This window comes from Spodoptera frugiperda, chromosome 5 (assembly GCF_023101765.2).
Source record: "Spodoptera frugiperda isolate SF20-4 chromosome 5, AGI-APGP_CSIRO_Sfru_2.0, whole genome shotgun sequence".
NCBI lineage: Eukaryota > Metazoa > Arthropoda > Insecta > Lepidoptera > Noctuidae > Spodoptera > Spodoptera frugiperda.
In genome coordinates, this window is record NC_064216.1 from 4,678,397 (window position 1) to 4,703,036 (window position 24,640).

At 35.1% G+C, this 24,640-nt stretch overlaps 2 protein-coding genes across 2 annotated transcripts in view; one reads left to right on the top strand and one right to left on the bottom strand.

Moving 5' to 3' along the window:
• Nucleotides 1-262: 262 nt before the first annotated feature.
• Nucleotides 263-4,249, top strand: LOC126910678 (NFU1 iron-sulfur cluster scaffold homolog, mitochondrial-like). The gene is made up of 5 exons (XM_050693625.1): nt 263-477; nt 2,341-2,564; nt 2,897-3,082; nt 3,258-3,445; nt 4,004-4,249. Exons 1-5 carry the CDS (start codon nt 404-406, stop codon nt 4,136-4,138), a joined length of 807 nt encoding a protein of 268 aa, XP_050549582.1. The 5' UTR covers nt 263-403; the 3' UTR covers nt 4,139-4,249.
• Nucleotides 4,250-4,873: 624 nt separating this feature from the next.
• LOC118272064 (protein spaetzle 3) overlaps nt 4,874-24,640 on the bottom strand; it is a 44,134-nt gene continuing 24,367 nt past the window's right edge. Inside the window, exons 3-7 of the mRNA XM_050693624.1 lie at nt 17,593-17,714; nt 8,407-8,531; nt 7,601-7,807; nt 7,155-7,280; nt 4,874-6,353 (exon numbers count right to left, since the gene is read on the bottom strand). Coding sequence (XP_050549581.1) covers nt 6,197-6,353; nt 7,155-7,280; nt 7,601-7,807; nt 8,407-8,531; nt 17,593-17,714 — 737 coding nt within the window. The 3' untranslated portion in view covers nt 4,874-6,196. The remainder of the gene's footprint in view (nt 6,354-7,154; nt 7,281-7,600; nt 7,808-8,406; nt 8,532-17,592; nt 17,715-24,640) is intronic.

Genomic DNA, 24,640 nt, shown 5'->3' on the forward strand with positions numbered 1-24,640 from the left:
TTATAGCATTGGTAAGTCCCCTCTTTGAGGCTTGAGCGACAGGGTAGGAAAAGTAAATAAATAATTTTCCCCCCAAAGAAAAACAGAGAAAATGGAGGCAACCAAACAATTTTTTATACGGGGCCCCGCCAAGACACACTACACCACTGGTATGGCGAACTTTAAAAAAGCAAAAGCATACCCAGGTAACAGCATGAAACGGACAGATCAAAGTTACCGCCATGTAAACTAAGCTTTATCTGCTTACTCAATCAACGTCATTGCCTGTCACTGTCAATGTCAAATATATACAAACATTGCACGACTTACGTTTTTACTAATAAAATTGTTTGCTATGTTTCGTCGTCTTTAAAATAATTAAGACGCTCTAAATTTGTGAACAAATCATAGTAAATACACAATCATGTTGAGAAGTTTAATTCGTATTAATAGAGTTGGTAGTCAATGCACAAGATTTTGCGCAGCGACTTCGCTAAGGTAAAAATAATTTGTCTATCAATAAACATTCATAGATATGCGGCAAATAATTCCATAAATATTTGTGCTTATGTACATATCCACTGGTATTGTTGGCTTCCGTAATGATAAAGATTTATTTGCATACTTAATTTCCAAATAAAAAATAAATAATTCCAAATTCAACATCTACACTACCGCTCAAAAGTATTTAGCCACCCTGTAAAATACATCTTATGAAAGTTTGAATAAATGAAACTGCTTAGTAATATTTTTAACTATTTATTTAGATTATTTTAGGCATAAAACATAATATTTTTCTTAAATTTTAGACTCATCTATATGTCTACCTTTGTTTTTAATTACGGCTTCACAAAGCTTAGGCATCCTCGCTATTAGTTTCTCCAGTGTTGTCTTGGTTATCTTCTGCCATTCCTCTTGCAACTTCCTCCATAGGTCTTCCTGAGATGTAGGACAACATTTCCGCACTTGTCTATCTAACTGATCCCACAAAAGCTCGATAGGATTGAGATCTGGAGACTGCGGAGGCCATGTCATGAGTTTCAAGACATTTTGTTGTTCCTGTCCTTTTAAAAACTCTGCACAGAGTTTAGACGTGTGCTTAGGATCATTATCCTGCTGAAATACAAATCCCGGACCAATTAAACGAATTCCTGAAGGTACAGCACTATTTTCTAAAATGCTTTTGTAACCTTCTTTTTTTAATATTCCTTGTATCCGCACAAGATCCCCAACGGCGGAGCCACCAAAACAGCCCCAAACCATCACAGACCCTCCGCCGTGTTTAACTGAAGCCACAGTACAAGCGTCAATCACTCTTTCGTTAGACTGCCGGCGTACGAAAACTCTTCGCTTGGATCCAAAAATATCGAATTTCGATTCATCCGTCCAGAGAACCTTCTCCCAATCTGCTGCTGTCCAATTCTTGTGTTCTCTAGCCCAATTAAGTCTCTTCTTTTTATTAATAGCTTTAAGAAGTGGTTTTGAGACCGCTACACATCCTTTAAGCCCTGCGTCAAGAAGTCGTCTTTTAATCGTGGATACACTCACTGGTTTATCACGTCCTAAGTTAAATTGTGCTGCTATTTCTGGTGCAGTTAAACGTCTATTACGTTTGCTTTTGATAACAATGTTCAAATCTTCACTCGAAGTGGTGACTCTTGGTCTACCGGGATAAATACTGTTGCAAATTGTTCCTTCAGATGCGAATTTTTTAACAATGTAGTCCACAGTTTGTCTCGGAATCTTCTGTAATCTTGAAATCTCACGATTACTTTTACCGGATTTATGAAGGCCGATAATTATACCTCTAGTCTGTTCGGAATGTTCCTTAGTTTTACCCATTTTCTTACAAAAAAAAACAAACTTAGCAGCGAATGACAAAGAAATTTTACTAGACTTTAAATGTTGACGTAAAGAGCGTGTTTTCTAGTCAAATGACATCAATTAGCGTAGGTAATACAATTTCTAATAGTTATTCCACGTTTTTGAATTATTAGTTTGTGAAAAAAACAACTTAAACGAAAATTATACTCAATAGAAATTTCGAAGAAATTCCGACAATATCACTAACTTGGTAGTATGGCCAGAGTTTGCAAATAATAATAAGCGGTTCACCAAATTTTAATGTAATTAAGTATTTTACAGTCAAATACAAACATAAACTGGTTTTTTAAATCAAGTATTGTTGGTGATTATGACGAAAGTGCAGGTGGCCAAATACTTTTGAGCGGTAGTGTAAATAGTCGTTTATTTTCTTTCCGTCTTTAAGATAACCCATGAACCCTTATGTACACGTCACTAATATCTATAGGTAGAGGTACATAAATCTATATATTACACCATAATAATTTCTAATTTCAGTCTAAATGGCATCAAGCACTTTAGCGGAATATCCCAAGGGATCCAAAGAAATGTCAACAAAAAGGTTCCTTTACTCAACAACTGCGTCTGCCGGACCATGTTCATTCAGACACAGGATACTCCCAATCCAAATAGTTTGAAATTCTTACCTGGTGTCAAAGTGCTGGAATCTGGACAAACTATGGATTTTCCTAACATCGGAGATGCTCAATGTAGTCCTTTAGGTATACTGATTTAATTATTTTATATTTATTCAACCATATTTATGGTGTTTCTTTACATAGTTATCCTTAATTTGTTCCCAAAATTGATTGATTAAATAAACTAACTATCTAGAACACAAAATAATCATAGAGAAGTATTAACTACTTGTTTGCAGCTAACTATATTGAAAATGCAGCTAGTTCCCTTAGTATTTTTAAAGTAATCGAAACGAGAGCATGTTTTTGCGCTTTGATTGGTTGGTTTATTCTATCTAAACTCCTACTAAGTAAACTACGTAAAGAAAACTCCTATTAAGTGTAAAGATTATAATAAAAATGTTTAAAATTTTCAGCAAAAATGATATTCCGCATTGATGGAGTGAAGTCAGTGTTTTTCGGTCCTGAATTCATTACTGTAACGAAAAAAGATGATGATGTTGATTGGAGGATTCTGAAGCCAGACATTTTTGCAACCATTATGGACTTCTTTGCCAGCGGTTTACCTGTAATTATTGATGCTAAACCTTCAGGAGATACACGTAAGGATTTGATAGCATATTTAGTTTTACTGATTCAATATCACATCAAGTTGGTTCAAATCACTAAATAATATTTAGATTCATCAAGGGAGAGTTATAACCAATATTTTCTTAAGTATATGGCTATCCAGTCATATTATTGAAATAGGCTTTGAATATTTTTTTTACTTTCCAGAAATAAATGAAGATGACGATGAGATAGTTCAAATGATAAAGGAGCTTCTAGACACTCGTATCAGGCCTACAGTACAGGAGGATGGTGGTGATGTTCTATTTGTGGACTTTAAAGATGGTATAGTAAGGCTCAAAATGCAAGGGTCCTGTTCTTCATGTCCCAGTTCGATCGTCACTCTGAAGAATGGAGTGAGTATTTACCTAGTTGTTTGTAATACTTTTCTGAAATATTTAGGTGCAGCTGTGATAACATCAATGTATTTTAGACTTTGTTCCAAGACATTGAAGTTGAAAATCTGTTTAATTGTATACAATTTTGTAAAGCATGATGTGCTGTTTTTTTTTGTTTTTTCGAATTTAGTGTTGTTTACTGTGAACTTTTTTATTTCATAAATTTAGTCATTGCCAAACATAAATAAAGAATGGATACTTATGAAAATATTATTTCAAAATAAGTTAAATGTTAAAAGGTTTGTAATCATTGAAATATGTATTCCACGCCATATTTTTTTTAACTTATATTCTTTTTTATCTCTAGTTCATTACCCTTAGTACGAGATCGAAAACAGAGCGCGTCCGGCTCTGATTGGTTGGTTAATTCGCGCCGGCCAATCAGAGCGCCGAACGCGCTTTCGTTTCGTTTTCGTTAAACGTAAAGCAAACTCGTACTAAGAGTACAGACCATTTGTACCATATTTTCTTTAACTGTTAAGTTATTAGTAATGAATACTTACTTTTCCATTACAGGTACAAAACATGATGCAATTCTACATCCCAGAAGTGGTAGCTGTTGAACAAATTGACGATGAAGGCGACAAGCTTAGTGAAAAAGTGTTCAAAGAATTTGAACAACTAAAAAACAAAGAGAAGGCGGACCCTTGAATGAATCTACATATTGATAGCTATATATATTTATAAGTAGAAATATATTATGTATATACAGTCCTATTTTATGTTGAAGATAGAATAATAAATTGTATGTTGAACATTATATTTTTTGGTTTTTTATGCTCACCGACAATGTTAAATAATTGTAGTACTATGATTTACCTAATAAAAGCCAGCTATAATAATATATTATTATGTTTTTCATCAAGTACATAAAATATTCAACTGTTAACTTGTTGCAAAAAATATCAGCTAAACAAAAGTTATGTAGATTAAAACTATTGAATATTCTGTCAGTAGCTTAGCCTGTCTTGGCTCATCTTCACTCCCGTGCCCCCAGGTAAATCTTGTTTGACTGTAGAGGTATTTCTTGCGAAATGCGACTAGACGTCATGGTGGCCCAAAGATTTAAGATTCCTGCTTCTTATGCATGAGTGAGGGTTCGAAATATACCAACGGCAAAGTACCTACCAACGTGTTTTTGCCGAGTTATATGTACTAAGATAATTAGATACCACAGACTAACGGTGAAGGAAAACATCGTGAAGAAACCTGGGCAATGTATGATTGTAAGGTTGAAATCGCCATCCCGCATTGAATAAGCGTGGTGATTACTGCTCAAACCTTCTCCTTGCGAGAAGGGAGGCCACTGCAGGCTGGCTGTTGATGTGATGCGAGATTAAATAAAAGGAATCGTAAAAATAAGCTAAATATCATGGAAACCAAATATAAAATTCCATTGCACTTTTATTATTCAAAATGTAGATAAAGTTTTTGTTTGTTTATCATTATTTTATTTGAGTATCTTAGGCTGCTTTCCAACGATGTTGACATATCAAAATATTTATGATTTCAATACAAGTTTTGCTACAAAATAGAGATCGACTATGAATTATTTTATGTTGGAAAACCGTCTCTGTACTTACGTTTAACACATGACAATATAAATACAAGTAATTATCCTAATTATAACATATATTAGTAGTTGTCTTTAAAATAAAGGTATTAAGTAGGCTCTTACCAATACTACGTCTTAAAATCTACACCTTATATTTAAGAATTGCAAAACCAATATTATCGAACATTTAGAAGAAAATCAATTATTTTTATGCATTTTAAATAGATGAAGAACTTATTATGCTAAACAATGGCAGTGTTCCATTTCATATTTGAAACTAAATTTAAATTATAATTAAGTTTTATAATACAGGTACAATCAAAAACAATGTGAAATACTAAATTTAATGACGAATTTACAAAAATGTTGCGACTTATATTAAACAAATTGTAATATTGTGATTTCCTAATTAGGTGTAAAAGTTGAAGGATTGACATCTGAATTTGACTGTACAAATATTAATTAGCCAAGTCATTGCAAAAATATTACATTATTTTCCTGCAATGATATTATAAAATACAATTCTGAAAGATGTAGTAGAATGTAGTAGAAAGTATGCCTTAAGATGTATATCACAAGGCATATTTTAAATTTTAATTCATTGTCAAATTCACGGTATAATTTAATTAAGCCAAAAATAGATTTAGTATTTAAGTATGTCAAGGACATTTGCCATCACATTTTTAGAAAAAAAATCCTTTATGAATTTTATTATTGTGAGTTGGTATGGAAAGAAAACCTCAGTCGACGAAAATTTGGCTATAATAAAAAGAATGGGCAGGAAAAGTAGGGGAGTTGCGCTGAAGCAAATTGGTTTGTCACAGGAACAAGAAAATATAATACAGAAGACATTTCTCGTATTCCTTATAACTAAGTTTAGAATACGATCGTTCATAAATGATAATTCTATGTTTTTATTCTTGACTCTTAATGAAACAATTGCTAAAGTATTTAAGCTGTACTCATTACGGTGCCAAAATTAGGAACCTTTTTCCACCTTAATATCAACGTGGATCTAAGTAAATTGTTCCATGAAGCATACTATGTAGGTATATACATTAAATTGCGCACTTAGCAGGCTGAATGTATGATGTAAAGGCTTGAATTTAAGACCTTATAATAAACGTGATAGGTATGATATTTCGGTGTAGGTATCAAGGATTACATCTGCACACACAACAAGAAGGGAATAAGAACCAATCCATGAATATGCCTGCACAGTCGTCGTTGGGATCATACGCGAGGAGCCTGTGCCATTTGTACTTTTGCTCACATCCGCAGTCACGTGTACACCTTGCTGTTGTTGTTTTACTGGAAAAGATAAGGGAGAGGATTAATCAACTAAAGAAGTTCCAAAATATTTTTTTAACATCCTGGTTACTTCGCAAATTCCAATTCAGGATCATCATGCTTACTCTACACCGTTCATGCAAGTGACCACCCAAAAAGCAAAATTTTCCTTCACAGTTCCCTAAGACATTTTTCGTTAGGAAAAGTGAGGTGGAATAATCTCAGGTTGATAACGTAAGCGACATATACCCGTTTAGACAGTTCATGAAGGAAGTACAAAGAGGAGAAGGTTATAAGTGATCAGAAAGTGGCATATTAAAATTTGGACAATTGGCAACGTTTTTGGAAAATAGTGAAGGACGTGGTTTGTAACGTACCGCGCTCCCCGAAAAGTGTCACGCATTTTTTTATTAAGTCTTTAACTGCCAATTGAAAACTGTTGAAGGCAAATCCTCCGCTAACGTCGGTCACCTGGTGTCCCCCATGGCGTTTAACGTGATTCCAGTTATAAGAAGAAGAAATAATAAAATAGCGTTATAAATCATAACGCCATTTCTTTTTCCCTCTTAGTATTAGCTTGATGAGACCCCTTATAAAGGTTCGTTATTAACTAAATAAACCCTGGTGTTGCATATGCCTTGTATAGGGTAACTTGATCAATCTTTCATGTAACATGGCAGTTACGGCAACCCAATTTAAAATTCTTGTCGCTTGGCTCAGTTCCAATGTAAGTGTTGATAGCAGAACACTTTAGCATTTAAAAACGAATTATTAAAGTTCAGTTTACGTAAGCAAACTGCATTTGGATGCATCACAGCTTACCTGCACGTTTCCTGATGTATCGCTTGTTCAAAATGCATAGTGTTGACGATTGCGCGCAACTTTCTCGCAGAATTTAATGCCCAATATGGCGTCATTATCTCTGTCTTGCTCTCGCAGGCGTCCACTCTGAAATCGGAGATAACATTTGTTTTATTTAAAACGATTGACTCAGGTAAATGCTTACAAAAATGTGTCCCTGAAAATATGATGATATGCAAAAATTGGTGATTTGTTTCAACATGTTAATTTTAATTTTTAATATGTTCTTTATAGAATTTCTTTCCACATGCAGCATTTTTTTCTTTAAAATCATTGGCAATATGGGCCAACCTAAGTTTACCATAATTTGACATTACACCTATCACTTCATCATCAACAAAATAAAAAAAAAAAAAATGCGCCAAGTTAATCCAAAACGGCATTTGAAATGTTAAAGGAAAACTAACCTGCCAGTGTTATTGACGGCTTGCGCATCAGGCAGCCGTGTATTGCTGGCTTGTCGAGCATGTCTGAAGTAGGAGTCACCAGTAGCATCGTGCATGTCAGGCACCCCAGGCGCCCGTCTCACCCGATTCCCGGCCGGCGTCGTAAACGAACCGTACATCCGCTTTATTAAAGCTTTGTTCTCGTCTATGAAGTTCTCGATTTTATCTCTGTAACATAAAAATGGTAAATTAATCTTCTTGGCCTGGTCAAAATCAATTAGTTTTGTATGTTCGTCTATCTCTCGTTTTGTGAAACACATTTCAAAGCATGTTTAGTGCATTTTATACACTGTTTAATAGATATAAAAAAAAAAACACATAAGAAAGCTGTGAAAAGGCGTGTAGCACAGTTACAAGACATCTGTGAACTAGTCCATACTCGCTTAGAAAAAATTATAGTAGGTATTTGGCTAGGGCAAAGATACTGCTGTGCCCCCATACCTAATGTTCAGAAAATATTTATGAAATGAAAACTTTCATTATGGATTTTCAACAATAATCTATAATATAAAAATAAGTCGGGTTTTCCTTCCTGGCGCAATAACTCTAGAACTCACGAACTGATTTTCACGGTTTTACATTCGTTGGAAAAGCCTCGGGCTCCGTGAGGTTTATAGCAAAGAAAATTCATAAACAACAATCAAGAGAAAAGCAGGAAAACAAGGGAAAATTATTAGTGGCGAAACGGAGTTCGCCGGGTTTGCTAGTCACTTCAAAACTTAAATCAAACATATTACATACATAGGTAAATAATGATGAATACGTACAATGGATAGGTGTTACCAGCTGTTGGACAATACAACTGGAAGTTACGCTTCACGCACGGAACCCCTCGGATGATCTGGCCTTGGAGTTCGTAGCCCAACGCTAACGACAGCGCAGTCCATAGTATCTGGAATTAATTTATATGACACTAATTAAATAATTAAATACATAGTACGATGGAACAATTAAAACGTAGGTTTATTTTATAGAAAAAAATATGTATTAACTGGTTCGTTGTTTGTTTGCAAGCACTGCCAACCACTGCTTGGTTGCACTTAGTTTTAAAGAAGGCTTCAAGTTAGATTCTCTTATGTTAAAAATGATTGAAAAGTTAATTAGAAGTAATTATAATATGTAGGAAAACATCCGCAGCGAATATCAGTGAGTTGAAACAAAAAATTGTTGATTCAAATTATGCATGTTTAGGTACAAAACAAATTTATTATGTGACCGGCTTACCCACGTAACTGTTTGACGAGGAACTCAACTAGCTTCAAGCCATGCTTGAGGCTCATATTCATGAGCAACTTGTCGAGTTCCTCGTCAACCAGTTACGCGAGTAAGCCGATAACATACTTAAGCATTAATTTAGTATGTTTCACGAAAATTATATTTATTTGTGTTATTCAAACTCCGCCATAAACGCTTTTTTTAAGGGGGGAAAATCATCCAATTTCTTTTCTCGCCTTAGGCGAGGCAAGAGGGAGTGTCAGACTCTAACTAAAAACCACCCCGTTCCTACTCCTGCTTATCAAGCCGTAGCCCCAGTAAACCCGCTAAAATCACAATAAAATTAAGTATTAATATCCCGTCCAATGCACACATACAAGTCTACAAAATTTCACATCACAATCACAATTAAAAATAAAGAAATAACTTACACAAGAACTTGGTTTTTCCATAGTATTATTACTGTGGCATCGAAACATATTAAATACGTACTTATAACTAAATAAAGTAGGCAAAAATTTAACTCTAAAAACTTCCTTCTACACACAAGACGAGATACCAAATGAAATAATGTCTTCTCGTATGAAATTTTATTAGTTTTGAAATAGGTATACGTATCGTGTTGTTAGTTATAGGAGTATAAACATCGTTACTTTTTAATTTTCAACAACAACCGAAATGTTTTGTGTTGATTAAAAAAATATCTCTTGAAACAATGGCACTTTCAGTTTTAAGAATGAAGGAAGTCGGCAACTACGTAATCTATTTTACTTACTAAAAAATAAACATGTTACATAGATAAACACATACCTATTCATAACTGTTTAAATTACATACCTACTATTTATTTCCTTATCGTCATCATTATAAACATCCCGTGAACATAGTGTAAAATAAGAGTCCGTTAAATAAGAGGGTTTGCCAATTATTTACTTATCTACCCTCACATACATAACACAGAAAAAATCGTTTACTGTAGTAGTAACAATAAAATTAATACGCACATTAGAAAAAATACAAAAAAATGGGTATTCCCTGCCTTAGAACAGACTATACAAATAAAACAAAACTCACGCTCAAGCAGAACAAATCCATGTCCGGTATCAGATTAACGTTTTAATTAATACGTCCTGCTACTGCAGAGTGTACTAATTAACTGAACGGATTCCAAATAAAAACAATAAGCAGAAAAAAATCACGTTTAAACCATACTCGACCTTACCACACTGGATCATGTTCTCAAGATCCGTCCGGTGATACGTCTACCTACTTACATATAAAAAGTCCCCGTCTTCCGCCACTTCGATATTTAATTTTAAACAAATATAAACCTTAAAGTCCTTACAAACTAAAAAAAATATTTAATTTTGCAATTCCCTATTGTTATTCTAGTTTTTGCATAAAATGTGACTGACATAAAATACTCATTGAGATTCAAAATAGCTAGCGACACAAAACACGTAGCTACCCGCTCAGAATATTGAATTTCTCGTGCAAGAATATACTACTTTATCATATTTAAATAATAAAAAAATGTTGTATGCATATTTATTGCAGTGATTTATAGCGAATTTAGATTACGCAATATAAATGGGAAACTGGATCGTGCCATTAATTTAGCAAGCGCTCGTTATTTAGCAATTCTAAAGTTATCCAGCATATTTTAGACGCAACTATGTCAATAACCTTGCATGGAATGAAATAAATTTACATACTTTACAAGCAAAAAATATAAGAGAACCGCGGCGCCCATGTAATGGCGATGGCGCCTCAAGTTTCCAAATGATTAATAGACATTATAGTTCATTTTAAAACAGCTGTAAACTGATTCATTACCAATTGTTAGATACGTATGCCGGCTTAAACCGCGAAGGTTTACGATGTTACGAAAAATACTTTATAGACTTGTTTAATTGTAAGAAATATTCCCAGATGTATCATTTAAATTCTAATGTCTTTACAACCACACAAAGGTCAAAACAGAGTAATCCAAAAAACCGCTAATTATTTTTTTGCAATATGAGGTAAGTACTACAAGAGTGTTACTTAATAAATATCGTAAGATGTATTGGATGATGTTTCTCGCCGTGTAAGTCAGTGAGTTATTAGTGCAGTATTAATTTAAAATTAAAATACATAGTTTATTCTCGGTAGCAAATAGGTACGGGTAATCGATTTGTCATGTTACATGGCATTTGATTTATAGACATTGCGAGCATTTTTTTCTTCTAAGTATTGTGATCTGTAAAGCTTATTTTTAGTCTGTTGTATTCAGGTTTAATTCGAATTGGCGGCATTCAAATAATGGTTGTTCTTTTTTTGAATTACATAAACTCGTCTGACTTAAAAAAAATTAGGTAAGTACTACTACAATATGTGTTTTATGTATGTGTGCAATAAAGTATAAAATAAATAAATAGATAACATCAAAATTCTGCCATATTACCTAAGTAGGTAGGTGCAAAATTAAGTCTTATTTTCATTCACTTGAGTTACATGTGTTGAAACGAAACAAAACGATTCAATTGTTTAAGTTTTTTTATTCAACTTTGGCGCCATCTAGTTGACACCTGCAACATTATCCCTTGCAAAAATTCAGGTCACGTTTGTTTTTCTTAATTTATTGATATTTGATAATCGTTGGCCTGTTTTGGTTTGCACATAATCTGCATATAAATTTTATTAAAACAACTTCCTATTTAATCAGCAATTAAGCGTTCAGTTAGTTCGTTATAAACTACTTAATCAATAAAGTTATAATAAATAAATAATATTTATTTCTTTATTTTTTTTAATCAACTAGGCAATAAGCTTGGTAAATAGTAATAAATTGGTATGTTTCGTAACTATGGATATGTAAAAGAAGGTCGTTTGTCTACAACATGGTTGGAGATACTTAATTAACGTAAAATTACGTTCCTAATTAAGTATTTACGCTTATAAGCACTAGGTAAATACAGCTTAGTTTTTGCGTAAAAGACTTAATGGTTTATTCCCTTAATTACGCGGTTAACACATTATTTTAATGCGACACTTTACATTTAAGTGGACATTTTGAATGCACGCGGCGATCCGTTCGCCATATTGACAGGAATACAATTGTCTTGCACGTCTCGTCCATTCAATGCACGTTTACCAATGACATTTTGATGTGACTCACGCAGTTTACTTGAAACACAGAAAATTTTATACAATTACATACATACGTTGTCGGTATGACGAAGGTGTAGCAAGCTTTTGCATTTTGATTTTGCCACTAAATAATCGCCATCGACAACGCCTACGAAGCTAGTATCAATGTCGGTCCACAAATCGCGAGTGGCGCCACCGACAGATAAACTTATGTGCCGCCAGTACTATTAAGTAATTTTGTTTTGCACTTATGTATCTCGTCTTGTGAATAAATTTCCATAACAATAGCTGCGCGCCGAAATGTACTGTTATGCTGTTAGCGTTGATTATACCTAGGTATATATTATGTCAATCAAAGGCTGTTAGCAGATTTTTACCGCATAAGAAAATGGAACTGACCGGTACATCACAAGTTCAATAAAAATAAAATTATGTTAAATTCGACTTCCCTAAAACTGAAAACTTTAAACTAAAAACAATAAAAGCTATTTTTCCTTGTTCAGACTGTGTCTACTCAGTCTACCCACTGCTAGTTTAAAAGTCGGTAAGTCGCCGTAACCCCTCCCTTTTGGGAATTCGGTTAAAATAGGTAGGTACTATTAGCAAGGAATTTTCTAAGAACTCCAATCCAAACATCTCATTAAAAGTTTACTCCGTAATTTTACCTACTCAAAAAAAAAAAAAAAAAAAAACGTTCCAACTACTTACAAGAAAAACTAAATTGAGAATGCACGTGATTTGCGTGCACCACGTATTTTTTATTGCGAGATAAGACAATTGTTTTAAGGAAAGGTGAACGCTCTAAGCTCTTAATGTTAGTCAAATAAGGTTGCCCATAATTGTGGCGGCATATAGTGTATCATATAAATCCGTCACGATTTATATTTTATCGCTGCGACAAAGGCCCACGCCTGTGACTCATGTAGGTAGACTTAGATCGAAATATCGGACGCTTCCACTAAGCCTACGCTACTACAATTTTAATAAGACACTGTATAAATAATGGCATTATCGGAAATATAGTGCGGATTATCCTCTTTATATTGAGTCTAGGTTTTTTATTTGTTTATTGGTTTACCTCAAAAGTGGAGATTTATGGAGTTTTTATGTGGTGCCATTCAGATCATAAAAATGATGACTGTACTGTTTATTATTATCTGTACCCTTAGTATGAGTTTGCTTAAGAAATGAAACCGCGTTCAGCGCTGTTTTTTTTTGGGACAAATCCGCCACTGCTTCCCATACCGCTGCAACTCCTGTAAGCCAGGATCTACAGTAGATACAACCATGAAAACACTGGAACACTGAAATCCGGCGCGTCCTAGGAACATGAATGACTGTGTTGGATCCCGCAATGAAATAAATCAAAAGATATTATTAGAGGAGAAGAAAAAGTAAACGATAGTCACTTCACTCGGTGAAGTTAATGCAGCGCCCTGATTTGCCGGCTCGAATGAATCAACCAATAGGACCGCACGCGCTTTCGTTTCGATCTCGTTAAACGTCAAACAAACTCGTACTAAGCTCTTATCTAAATGTTTTCGGTAATAGAAGAAGGGAAATAAAAAATCCAAAGAATACCGAATAAAGACAAAACCGTTGGTTTTTTTAGTCTGAAGTATTTAACTAACCACTAATCATCGTTCTATTTACATTGATTTGCAAACGTAGAAAATGGACAGAAAGCTTCACTATTTCAGCTGCATACACTAGAATCGGTTATGAGCATCGTGATTAGTCCATTAGGATCAAAGTGCCGTGTATTTTGCAAAGCATTACTGTACCACACTTCGGGTGTTGACTTTGCTCTTGTGACGGTGTTTCTACATGCAATTAGCACCTTTACATTACGTAGCCGCATACTTTGTTTAGTAAACGATATCACAATACCATACAAATACAAACTAAATGTCTGTAGTGTTTGATGAAACGTTTTTGGTAACATTTCGAGTTATTTGATGAAAGCAAAAGTAAGTACTGAGTATTTACTAATCTTAATGCTCTTAGTGAAGTGTAAAATGGTTTAAAACTTGTTGTTTGCATTTAGATACTGACCATCCAACGAGTTTAAAATGTTGTTGTTTCAGACTAAAATGCTTTTGGCTTCTTATAATATAAACTAAGTTAAAGTGATATCAAACTAGTAAAAAGTTGTGTAAGCCTAAGAGTATTTTCCCCCAGAGATGTACTATGTAGCTACGCTACGAAGATGTATCGATGGTAGGGAAGCCATCCATAGCACGCATATTTCCATAAGAAAAACAGCTTAGCTGAGTCCGTGTCCACCAGTACTCTGCTATGTGCACACAGCAACGTAGCATAGCATATCTCTAGTGGAAAGGAACTCTAATAGTGCTTCCCTACCTACCCTTGCTTCTAAAGTCACTAATCTTCTGTCGGACCTTCTAATTATGGGGGCATAGTTTTACATGGGCTAACAAGATTTATTACAGGAAAGAAAAAAAAAATCTGGTTCTTGACTGTCGTGATAAATATCGGTCTGGAGACATTACGAAATACAGGTACTCGCGCATTCACTTGAACACAGGAGAGGCCATAGATTGCATAAGATACGCCCTTGGTGAAATCAGTAGGTAAGTGGACCATCTTGTGGTTAGCAGCATGAGACCGTCAGACCAAAACTTTTGCCCTAAGTAGGTAAGATTTTGGAGATATCAAACTTTTTTTAATGGCCTCTATTTTTTAAGTCAGGTAATAGGTATCCTTAACCTTATCCTAGGACTGAAAAGTACTATGCTGAAAACCGCAACCTGAACCGAACGATTTTGTTCAGGTAAACGCGCTTTGATTGTACACAAACATACATACAGGTCAAGCAGAGAACCTCTTTTTTAAGTTGGTTCAAAATATGTTTAAGCTCCCTTTTAAGTTTTTGTCGGTCTGTATTTATAATCTGTGTGCTGGCGGCAGATCTGACTGCACATTTGACAGAGACCGGGTAACTGCAATATCGGTCCTTTTAAATTGCGATCTCCAATTTCTCCAAACCGTCTGCCGTGTGTAGGCATTATGGTAAACCCCTATTATGATAACCCTTAATTCCACAGTGGATTGCCACGAATTCTTCAATTTGGTCAAAAGACTTTCATCTTTCAAACGATTTAAAAAAACATGCAAATCAAAACAATGCATCACATCCTAGAGCCAAGGTTTTTCTAGACTCAGAATGACAGAAACATCTCCATTATTCATACATTTTGCAACTATACCTCATACACATTCATTTATTCAGAATTATTAAAAAAGAACTAAAAATACAATCATCGTCGCCATTCCGTCTGTTTCCAACTAAGGTTGATATTTCTGAAATGTATGTATGTAAGTAATTAAGCGCAATACACATTGAGTCCGCCGGGCCGCCGACATATGTCGTTAACTTTATATCGGCGGTATAGTTGGCGACTTCACTTATTACAAGTTGGAAAATTTGGTCGGCAACATGTCGTGTCGGCGGCTTGAGATGAGAGTACATTAGCGCTTTGGTCGACTTCTATGATTTGGGTGTTTTGGATTCCACAATACCTCCTTCTCGCGATAAAAATTAATTAACGTAAGACATTTTTCGTCGTCCCACTCCATGTCGTAAAAAATCACAAGCACGTCACTACAGGTTGACGACGTCACAACTGAGCGCAGGCGTAACCAAGCCGCCAACATGTCGGCGGGTAACACGCGCAGACGCATGTTGCCGACATGATTCTTTTCATACAGGCCGCCGGGTTGTGTCGCCGGGCTTAGTCGGCGGCCCGGCGGGCTCAGTGTGTATTGCGCTTTAGAATTACTTGACAATGTTGTCTCAATCAATAAAGGATTACTATGTAGTTCGGTATTTGCAGTTTGCCTTTGTTTTTATCGATACACATAGTTGTGATTTCATCGATAATTATGTAGGTCATGACTGGCTTAAGAAGGTGCTTATTGATCTTAACCTACCTATAAGTATATACAAATAAGTTATCTATAGCTAAGTAGATAGGTAATTTTATTATAACTTTCGTGAGACATACTAAATTAATTATTATGTTATCGGCTTACCCACGTAACTGTTTGACGAGAAACTCGACTACTTTGAAGCCATGCTTTTTTTTTGAGGCGGTAAAATCAACCAATGACTTCTCCCGCCTTGGGTGCGGCGGGAGGGAGTGTCAGACTCTTACTGACTAAAAACCACCCCGTCCCTACTTCTGCCCTTCGAGCCGGATCCCCGATAAACCCGCTAGGTAGTCCGCAGCTCAGGATCAGGCAATTCAAGCCATGCTAGAGGCTCATATTCATGAGCAGCATTCCGCGACACACAACGCTCCTCCTTCTCCAGTTACTCGTCAAACAGTTACGTGAGTAAGCTGATAACGTAAAGTTAAAGCAATTAAAGTAGATAGATACTATCGATTTGTCTATTTTATAGGAAGACGAGTGACCAAACTACAAGAATTCGAATTAAAAAGAACCAAATATAGTTAAGTACGCTTAAATACAATTAAAGTGGACATTAAACGTAAATGAAAACCCAGGAAACATACCTCCTACGTCGTTTAAATATACCGTTAGGTACAAATCCTCGCCCACTCCAGTACATTATGCATTAGGCAATATTTTGTTTAACTCAAGCCTTCAGAAACGCGACAAACAATCATTTGTTTTGTCTTAACTCAAATAATGCAAGTTTGTTTAACCCAGCTATGACAATTTTCATTTGCTCAAATCATTCAAAGACGTTGCTTTGTTCTTAGGGCGGTTGCACATGTACTAACTATGAGCTCGAAAATTAATGAAAAATTTCATTTTTTCTACCTTATTAGTCTTGTCGTCACAAGCGCGGTGGATTAGCATTAGTTTTAAGATTAGATCCTTGGACCAGGCATAAAGTTCTAAAAAAAACTTAAACTCAAGACCTTTGGAAAACACCATAATGTGATTTGATCGCTTGTGTTATCCAGTCTACTTGATATTTGTATTAGATCACGATAGCATAAAAAAAGGAAGTTTGCATGTCTAACGTTTATAAGCTATGTTTTTCAATCGTGCAGTGTTGTGTGTAATCACCTTTAATATCTATTTGCGTATGCCATAAAATACGCGGTAATTACTCCTTTGTGTGAACGCACTGTGCAAACTATTTACTTATTGTAGATTTTCATAAAATTTTAAAGAGCGAACAGATTGATTTATTATTATTTTTGTATTAGTTTATGAGTGGAGTTTTATATACACCTATTTCTACGAGTCCTTACGGTAAATGCTCATAGTAGCCTAGTAAAATTTAGCCATAAGATTAAATTTATTTTCGCCATATTTGATGATGATGAATATACGCTAAATTTTAAACTGGTTACTAAAAATTATGGTTTATTCACGTACATTTATGGAGAAAAGCTCTACAAGCTTCGAGTCACAGGGGAACTCTTCATCGTGAGCAGCGAGCGCAGACGCGGCAACGCGACTGTACGCTGCGCAACGTCAACGACGCGACGTTGATCTTTTCTCCATTAATGTACGTGAATAAACCGATGATTTTTTAGTTTTCCTACATTACATACAGTTAACATTAAAAAAGCAGATATAAGAATGAAGAAAGAAATTCTTACAGGTATTTGGTAGAAGGAACCATTGTTGATCGTCCGGTATGATGTCAGGGGCACCACTGGAACAGACCCGTTGCGGAGGAGGATTGGACCCTGAAGAGGCGTTACTGATGGCTGACCCGAATCTGGAAAACACAATGAGGAATATGATGAAAATGAACTTAAAGAACATTGTAATTAGAGTGTGATTACAGTTTTAATTAAAGTTGAGTTTGGACGTTTAGATGACGGGTGAGTGAGAATTATTTAAATTTTCGTCTATTTCCATCAGAACTCTTCTGAAATCTCCAGAACTCTGACACAAAACCTCATTTAGGTCCTGTAAATACCTTTTTTTTTTGATGACAGGGCGAAACCTTTAAAGGACGCCTAGCTTTCTGGGAATAAAAACTGGGGAGTGTAGGATTTTCACTAAACCAACACGTTGGCCACCTCAGCACCTATAAAGGGGCACTGAGTCTACTAATCTTAGGTCTTGTAATTTACAATATTTGCATAAACAAAGAAAGAGAGGTATCTCTTTATACTGTAGGTATACAGTATTTGAAAATACTTTACAAAACCAAAATTGTGTTTCTTACACTCAAAATATCATCCGAAATGCACTCACACAATCGACATCAACAAAAATGTAGACATCAAATTATGACATGCAATTACAAAGTCGAAATGAGAAATTAAGAAATTATAGAGCAATTTGAATCGCATCGTTCGAGAAACGCCAACACATCGATGTTCATGCGCATACTATTAGTTGTAAAACAACATAATTTCATCACTCGCTGTCTCGGAGGTGCGTCACCAGATCCAGGTCATGTTACGAAACGACTAATCTTCCACAAGTTAAGGCCATGCTTCAATGGCCTAGTGGATATGAGTAAGTGTTGTTAGGTAGCTTGTAGAACTCCTGTGCATCATGACATTATTTGAAGTCACGTAGACAATACAACGTACCAAGACACGGATGAAGAAATTGTCTACAAGTGTATGTGGGTTTAGAAGTTGGGATTTTAATTCGCTCTTTTTCTTTGACAATATAGTCACCGGAGGTAGGAAGTCTGTGATTAAGTTTAATCATAAATAATAGGCTTGTTTTGTAATGACAAAAGACAAATAATCGTGTAAGTTCAGCCTCAGATAAATGACAGGTGCATTGCATATTTTACCAAAGTATACGTAACTTCTTCCTTATTAAATTTGTCATACGTGACGCAGTAAGATCTTGCATTTAGGTAATGATCAAACTTTCTTTAAAACCGCAAGACCACGCAATTATGTAAACCCATCGCTACTACTTATGTATGAGATTAAAATAAATAAGCTTTCCGTTTTTAATCATCAGTCGTTACTAAGCACGATTGATACGTTGAATTATTTATACATATTAGTAGTCGGTTATTCAAAAAAGTCTAAATCGAACCATTATTTAACTAAATCTATTGATTACATAAATTATTGTCAACTTGCATAAAATTCTATAGGTCCAAGAATAAAGCCCTGTGGAACTCCATGATAAAGGCTATATTTCTCAAAGGTTTGAAGAAATAAAATCGCTTCTAATTTTAATTTCCTCTACGTATCTCGATTTGGTCATACTAATCTATTCACAACTGCTACTATTGCATACATTAGGTTAATTAAGCAGTTTATTCTCAATTCAATCAATGTACTCAAATCAGAATACATATTTCTTAAATTCATTCCCATTAACGACTACAGTTTACTCACGACTTGTAAACTAGATACGGTGCAAACCTGTTTACCGGTATCGCATAAATGTAATAATAATGCAGTTTATGGACAAAGGTTTGATGGTCAACATTGTCAAATGCCTTTGAGAAGTCGAAACAATACTTTTGTGTTCACAGGAATTTTAATTACGGATTGTGGTAATCTCTTTTAACAAGTAAATCATAGCGTGAACTTATGTGTAATAAATAAATAGACACTACTAATTGGAAGATCATAGGTTGAAATCATGTTCCCAATAACTGCAACTAAGTTTATTTAAAGAGGTTAACAAGAATATTTCTGAAACGTGCATCGTTGTAAGTGTTAATCAAATAAAATTTAACGAGCTTGTACGCATGTCAAATGTTACCAATTACCTACTAAATGCACTAAAAATGTAGAATAACTTTAAATAAAAGTAAGTAAATAAAACACTTGGAATATATATATGTAAATAATTATTATTTATATTAATTATCTTCAATGTCAATCCCGTACAATGAACTGGTCTAATATGAATTTCGCGGATCGTAAATTTAACTTAAAAAAATATTTAAAACTGCTTCTGTCTTATTAACTGAGTTGCTTTTACTATGTGGAGTATTGTCCTCACCTTTTACATAATCTTATTATAATTATTACTTATCGTCTTCATTATCATCTATCAGGTAATTATGGTCTGTAACTAATGCTAAGTTTATTTAAGTCTTTGACTGCCAATAGAAATCTGTTACATGGACTTTCTGGGCGAGTCGGTAGCACTGAATGTGATAAAGGACTTCAGTGTACACTCTGATATTGATGGAAATTAAGAATCGTCCTAAATTTTAATAGGCGGTCTTATCGTGTGTTGAAAACTTGAAATGTATGTCACCTAGACTACTTTAACGTGTATATAAGTTCCTTGTAAGAGGCAGGATAATGAAGACATTAAAACTCACTTCAAGCAGCATAAGGTAAGTGGAGTAAGACAATTTTGTTAGACTAATTTTATTTGTAGCTTGAGGTAAGAACAACATGGTTAACAATTTCATTTTCTAGCAATCAAAATACTAGATTTCATTAATCGAGTGTTTGATAACTCATTGGATATGCAGTACCAATTTACAGTAACACCAAACAATCCATCGGTAGAGAACAAAGAACCGAACAGGACATTAGAATGTTTAGTACCATTGAACTTATTTATTGTGTGCGCGTGCGCTGTCGTGACTGTCGCTGCACTAACCGCCGTTTGTGGTTCCGCTCACGTTTCAATTTAATTATGCCCAATTAATTTATTGAGATTTTCGTTGACAAGTTACCTATAATTAAAATTATCAATGTCTATCTGAGGTCAAATTTACTTCCTTGAAAAGTTATTTTTGAAACCGAGAGTTCAAAATTCAAATTAGATGAATAAGACCAATCAGAAGAAATCAGACTAGACCTTATGCCTTTAGTGGAAAACAAAGCTAATTCAAACTCAGTTCCAAATTCAATATTTAATGGTAGATGAAAAATAGCTACAAATATACTACGTATTAGGTATTTCATCAACCAAATCACAAACAAACTATCGTTACAGACAAATGTCACGCAACACAGAATTATCATAACATTCATAACATATAAAATTATATGCAATAATGTGATATGACCTTCGTATTGAACTTGAGCATAAGAAGGGCTATTTTAATACTAGACACAACAACGGCTACAAATAAAAAAAAATATAACAACCTATCAAATAACTTCCGACTTACGTTTTTCTTCCTAATGATCGATCAATTAGGAACTTGAATTCGAGATTGCGTAATATTAATTTAAGATTGATTAGTTGAATATGAGGTCTTAAGTTTGCTTAGAGCGAGGCACACAATCTTTAGCAATTTTCTGTCATCATTATCATCATATCAGCCACAAGACATCCACGCATCTACCAATGATCTGAACCTCCCCAATGACTTCCAGATCCACGGTTGGTCCAGAGCTGCGGACTACCTAATGGGTTACCGGGGTTCCAGCTCAAAGCAGATGTAGGAATGGGGTGATTTTTAGTCAATAAGAGACTGACACTCCCTTTAGCTTCACCCAAGGCAACAGATGTCTTAGATGTCTTGATAGTCTTCATGCAAAAATATATCTGACAGAAGCAACCTACATCAAGTGTCCACCTTGTGGGTGGACATCCTGTATTGCGTTTGCTGGTATGACAAAACTCTCTAATGGAAAATTACAATTTCCGAATAGATATCGAGGTTCGAATCAATCGTAGACATATTAACCTTGCTTCAGTTAACGATCCGACTCTCAATGTCATATAATTTCCAAACGTATACAAATTTACATTTAAAAGATTGCTAACGCACGATCGGAAATGATAGAAGTGGTTCACATAACTCATGTCAGTCAGACAACTGCTCGTTTCATAATAAATTGTAATATCACGCTTTTGGAGGAACAGTTAAAGATGCATTGTGAGTACCTATTGTACCTATGCTGTATAGAAGTAACACCGCTCTGTTTGCTAGTTTGCCACTTTTGACTGTTTTAATGGTTGAGTCGTCACAATTGCATTTGCCAAGTAGGAGGGCTCCTGTGTGGGGCCGGTGGAGCGCAGGCATATCGGAGTTTTTCGGATTCCCAGTTTATTTTGTCAGTAATAGCATGGAATTTGATTTATTGAAAAATGGGTATTACCTACATTGCAAATTAATAAAGGTAAGCTTCCACAGGCCCGCATCGTACGCATTCCGTATGGCGTCATCAGTACGCATCGCATGTAGGCATTGCTGATGATGCGGTCCGTACGATGCGGATCAGTGGACACAATTATGAGTATGAGTTTTTATACAAGATAAATTAAAATCCGTTGCGTGCGATGCGTACGATGTGGACCTGTAGACGCGTACCTTTAATGTGTGCCTTTGTCTGCCTGCCTCAATTCACGAATATAAAAAAGACATTTCCATGCATTTAGTAGAAGTTGACGAAGCGTCTATTGATTTTATGACGCTACAAAGTTCGCCGGGTCAGCTTGTTATAAATGTGTGTCATTCTAGTCAATTTAAATTAAATGCCTAAGCACAGAAGATTGTTTAACGTTTAAATAATAAGATAGGTTTGATAGTGCCTGAACTTTTTGTTAACAAATTAGGTCATCAACCGATAATAAATGAATTAAATAATATATCTATTTGTATATACGTGTGATTTATTAGTTCCGTATGTCTAAATGCTAGGAAATAAGTCATGTTTATATATGGAACATTCGTCGATGACGAAACGGATTATAAGGGTGCTTTTGCAACACAGGTGTGCTATGGATATGTAGCTATGCAACGAAGATGTAATAGCTAAGCTGTGAAACTATGTGATCGTTTCCACCGATTACTGAACTGTGTAGCAATGCGAGAAGGATGCAGGTCGAGTATGCGATCTATTGATAGTAGGGTAGCCACCCATAGCATACATCATTAGCACGCATCTACAGCACGCATCCATAGCACGCATCTTTCCAGATAAAAAATATAGCTAAGCAGAGTCCGTTTCCACCAGTGCTAAACTATGTGTTCCAATGAATATGATTGGTGGAAGCCAAATGCATCCACAGCAACGTAGCATAGCATGTCTCTGGTGGAAAAGTAGCCTTACAGTTTTTTTATTATTCATTTGTTTGTGAATTTGTAGTGCATTCAAACCTAAAGTACATTTTAAAATGAATGGTTTTATTTAATGGTTTTAACGTAACGTGATTTTTTTTAACAAGTTAAACGTCTTATGTGTCATGGGTAACTAAGTTTAGGTGAGAATTTACCTTCAACAGTTTTCTGTTGGCAGTCAACGGTTTAATAATAGAATAATTTTTATATTCTATAGTGCTGCGAATGTCCATGGGTGACGCCGATCGCGCCCCACCAGATTATCGTCTGCTATATCTATTTTTTCAGTATTCATAATTTGTTCCTGCGTTTTGTCAAATAATCAAACCGTAATTTATATAAAATTGATATGAATTGAAGAATTAATGTAGGTGTGTCGGTAATTTAATTTATTTGCTTCCCCGCAAAATAGTGCAACCGTGCAACTGAGCCAAACCCACTCCAACACCTGATAAAAACTCTTATCACATAAAATAGTATTACTCATAGCTAGACTTAATTCAATATTCAATACAAAGTCAGGGCACAAAGAAACTGGTCCAGCACTGGTACATAGCAGTCACCAGCAGATCAATATGCTCTAATCTACCATTTTTTTTCATTGAAGTTTCGACTTTATAACAAAACTGTAAAGTTGAAAATGTAATAAATGGTACTGACAGAAAGGTGTAGCTTGACCTGCTGATACAAACGTAAGGTCGGTATTTGAAAGGGCTGCCTGGATTATTTATGCGTTTAATTTTCGTTAACTGGTAGTAGACTTTTGGTCGAGATAAAATGGACGAGTCATAGCTCACAGTCAGTGGGCTAGCCTTTGGCAATGTCTAGGTGTAACACTGATTTATTTGCTGTAAATTAGGTGGGTACAATTGGTACTGATAAAGTATTATTTGGTGTTGCTTTTGTGAAGTCTGTTTTACGAGCTTGCATTGTTTCAGTATGAAATGTAAGTCACCAATGAGTTTTATTCAAAGCTTGCCTTTAACTAGGTTCATATATTATAAACTTTTTTCTGAGATAGGGGTTAAACGAGCAGATGGAACACCTAATGGAATTGACAAGGGTTGTTTACGGACACCCGTAAGACCAGAGGAGAGATAAAGAACACACATGTATGTAGCAGTTGCTTTTTTGAGGGAAGAGGAGATTCAACTATTGCGAAATGTCCAATGATAGTCAATGAGGCTACTACAGTTACTACAGAGCTCAAAATATGGCAAAAAGCCATTGATATACAATGCGTAAATGATCCCACTAAATCTTTCCAACACACCCAAAGCATTCTAAACAAAATGGTGGAATAAACACACACAAAAAAAAAACATTAATACATACAAAAATCTTAAAAGTACTCACAACAATTTAGAGATGTCATAATTCCAAAAACCGGTATCAGAAACTGTTACACAAAGAGTTTTTCACGTCCCTAATAACTAGCTGTTGTTTAACGCAAAGGCCACATATGTTACTGGGATAAAATAACGTGTTTACTTGTAGTGTTTTCGTACAAAATGTTTGAAGAACAAAACAGTAAATCATGCATGTTACTGTACGAAAATGTTGCCATTCACGCGCCCCTCTAGTGGGTTACGAGACGCTACTCTTCATTACGACACGCGAAACCATACACTTACATAAACAATGTCAATGAATCGGTGCTAAAAACATAATGTACC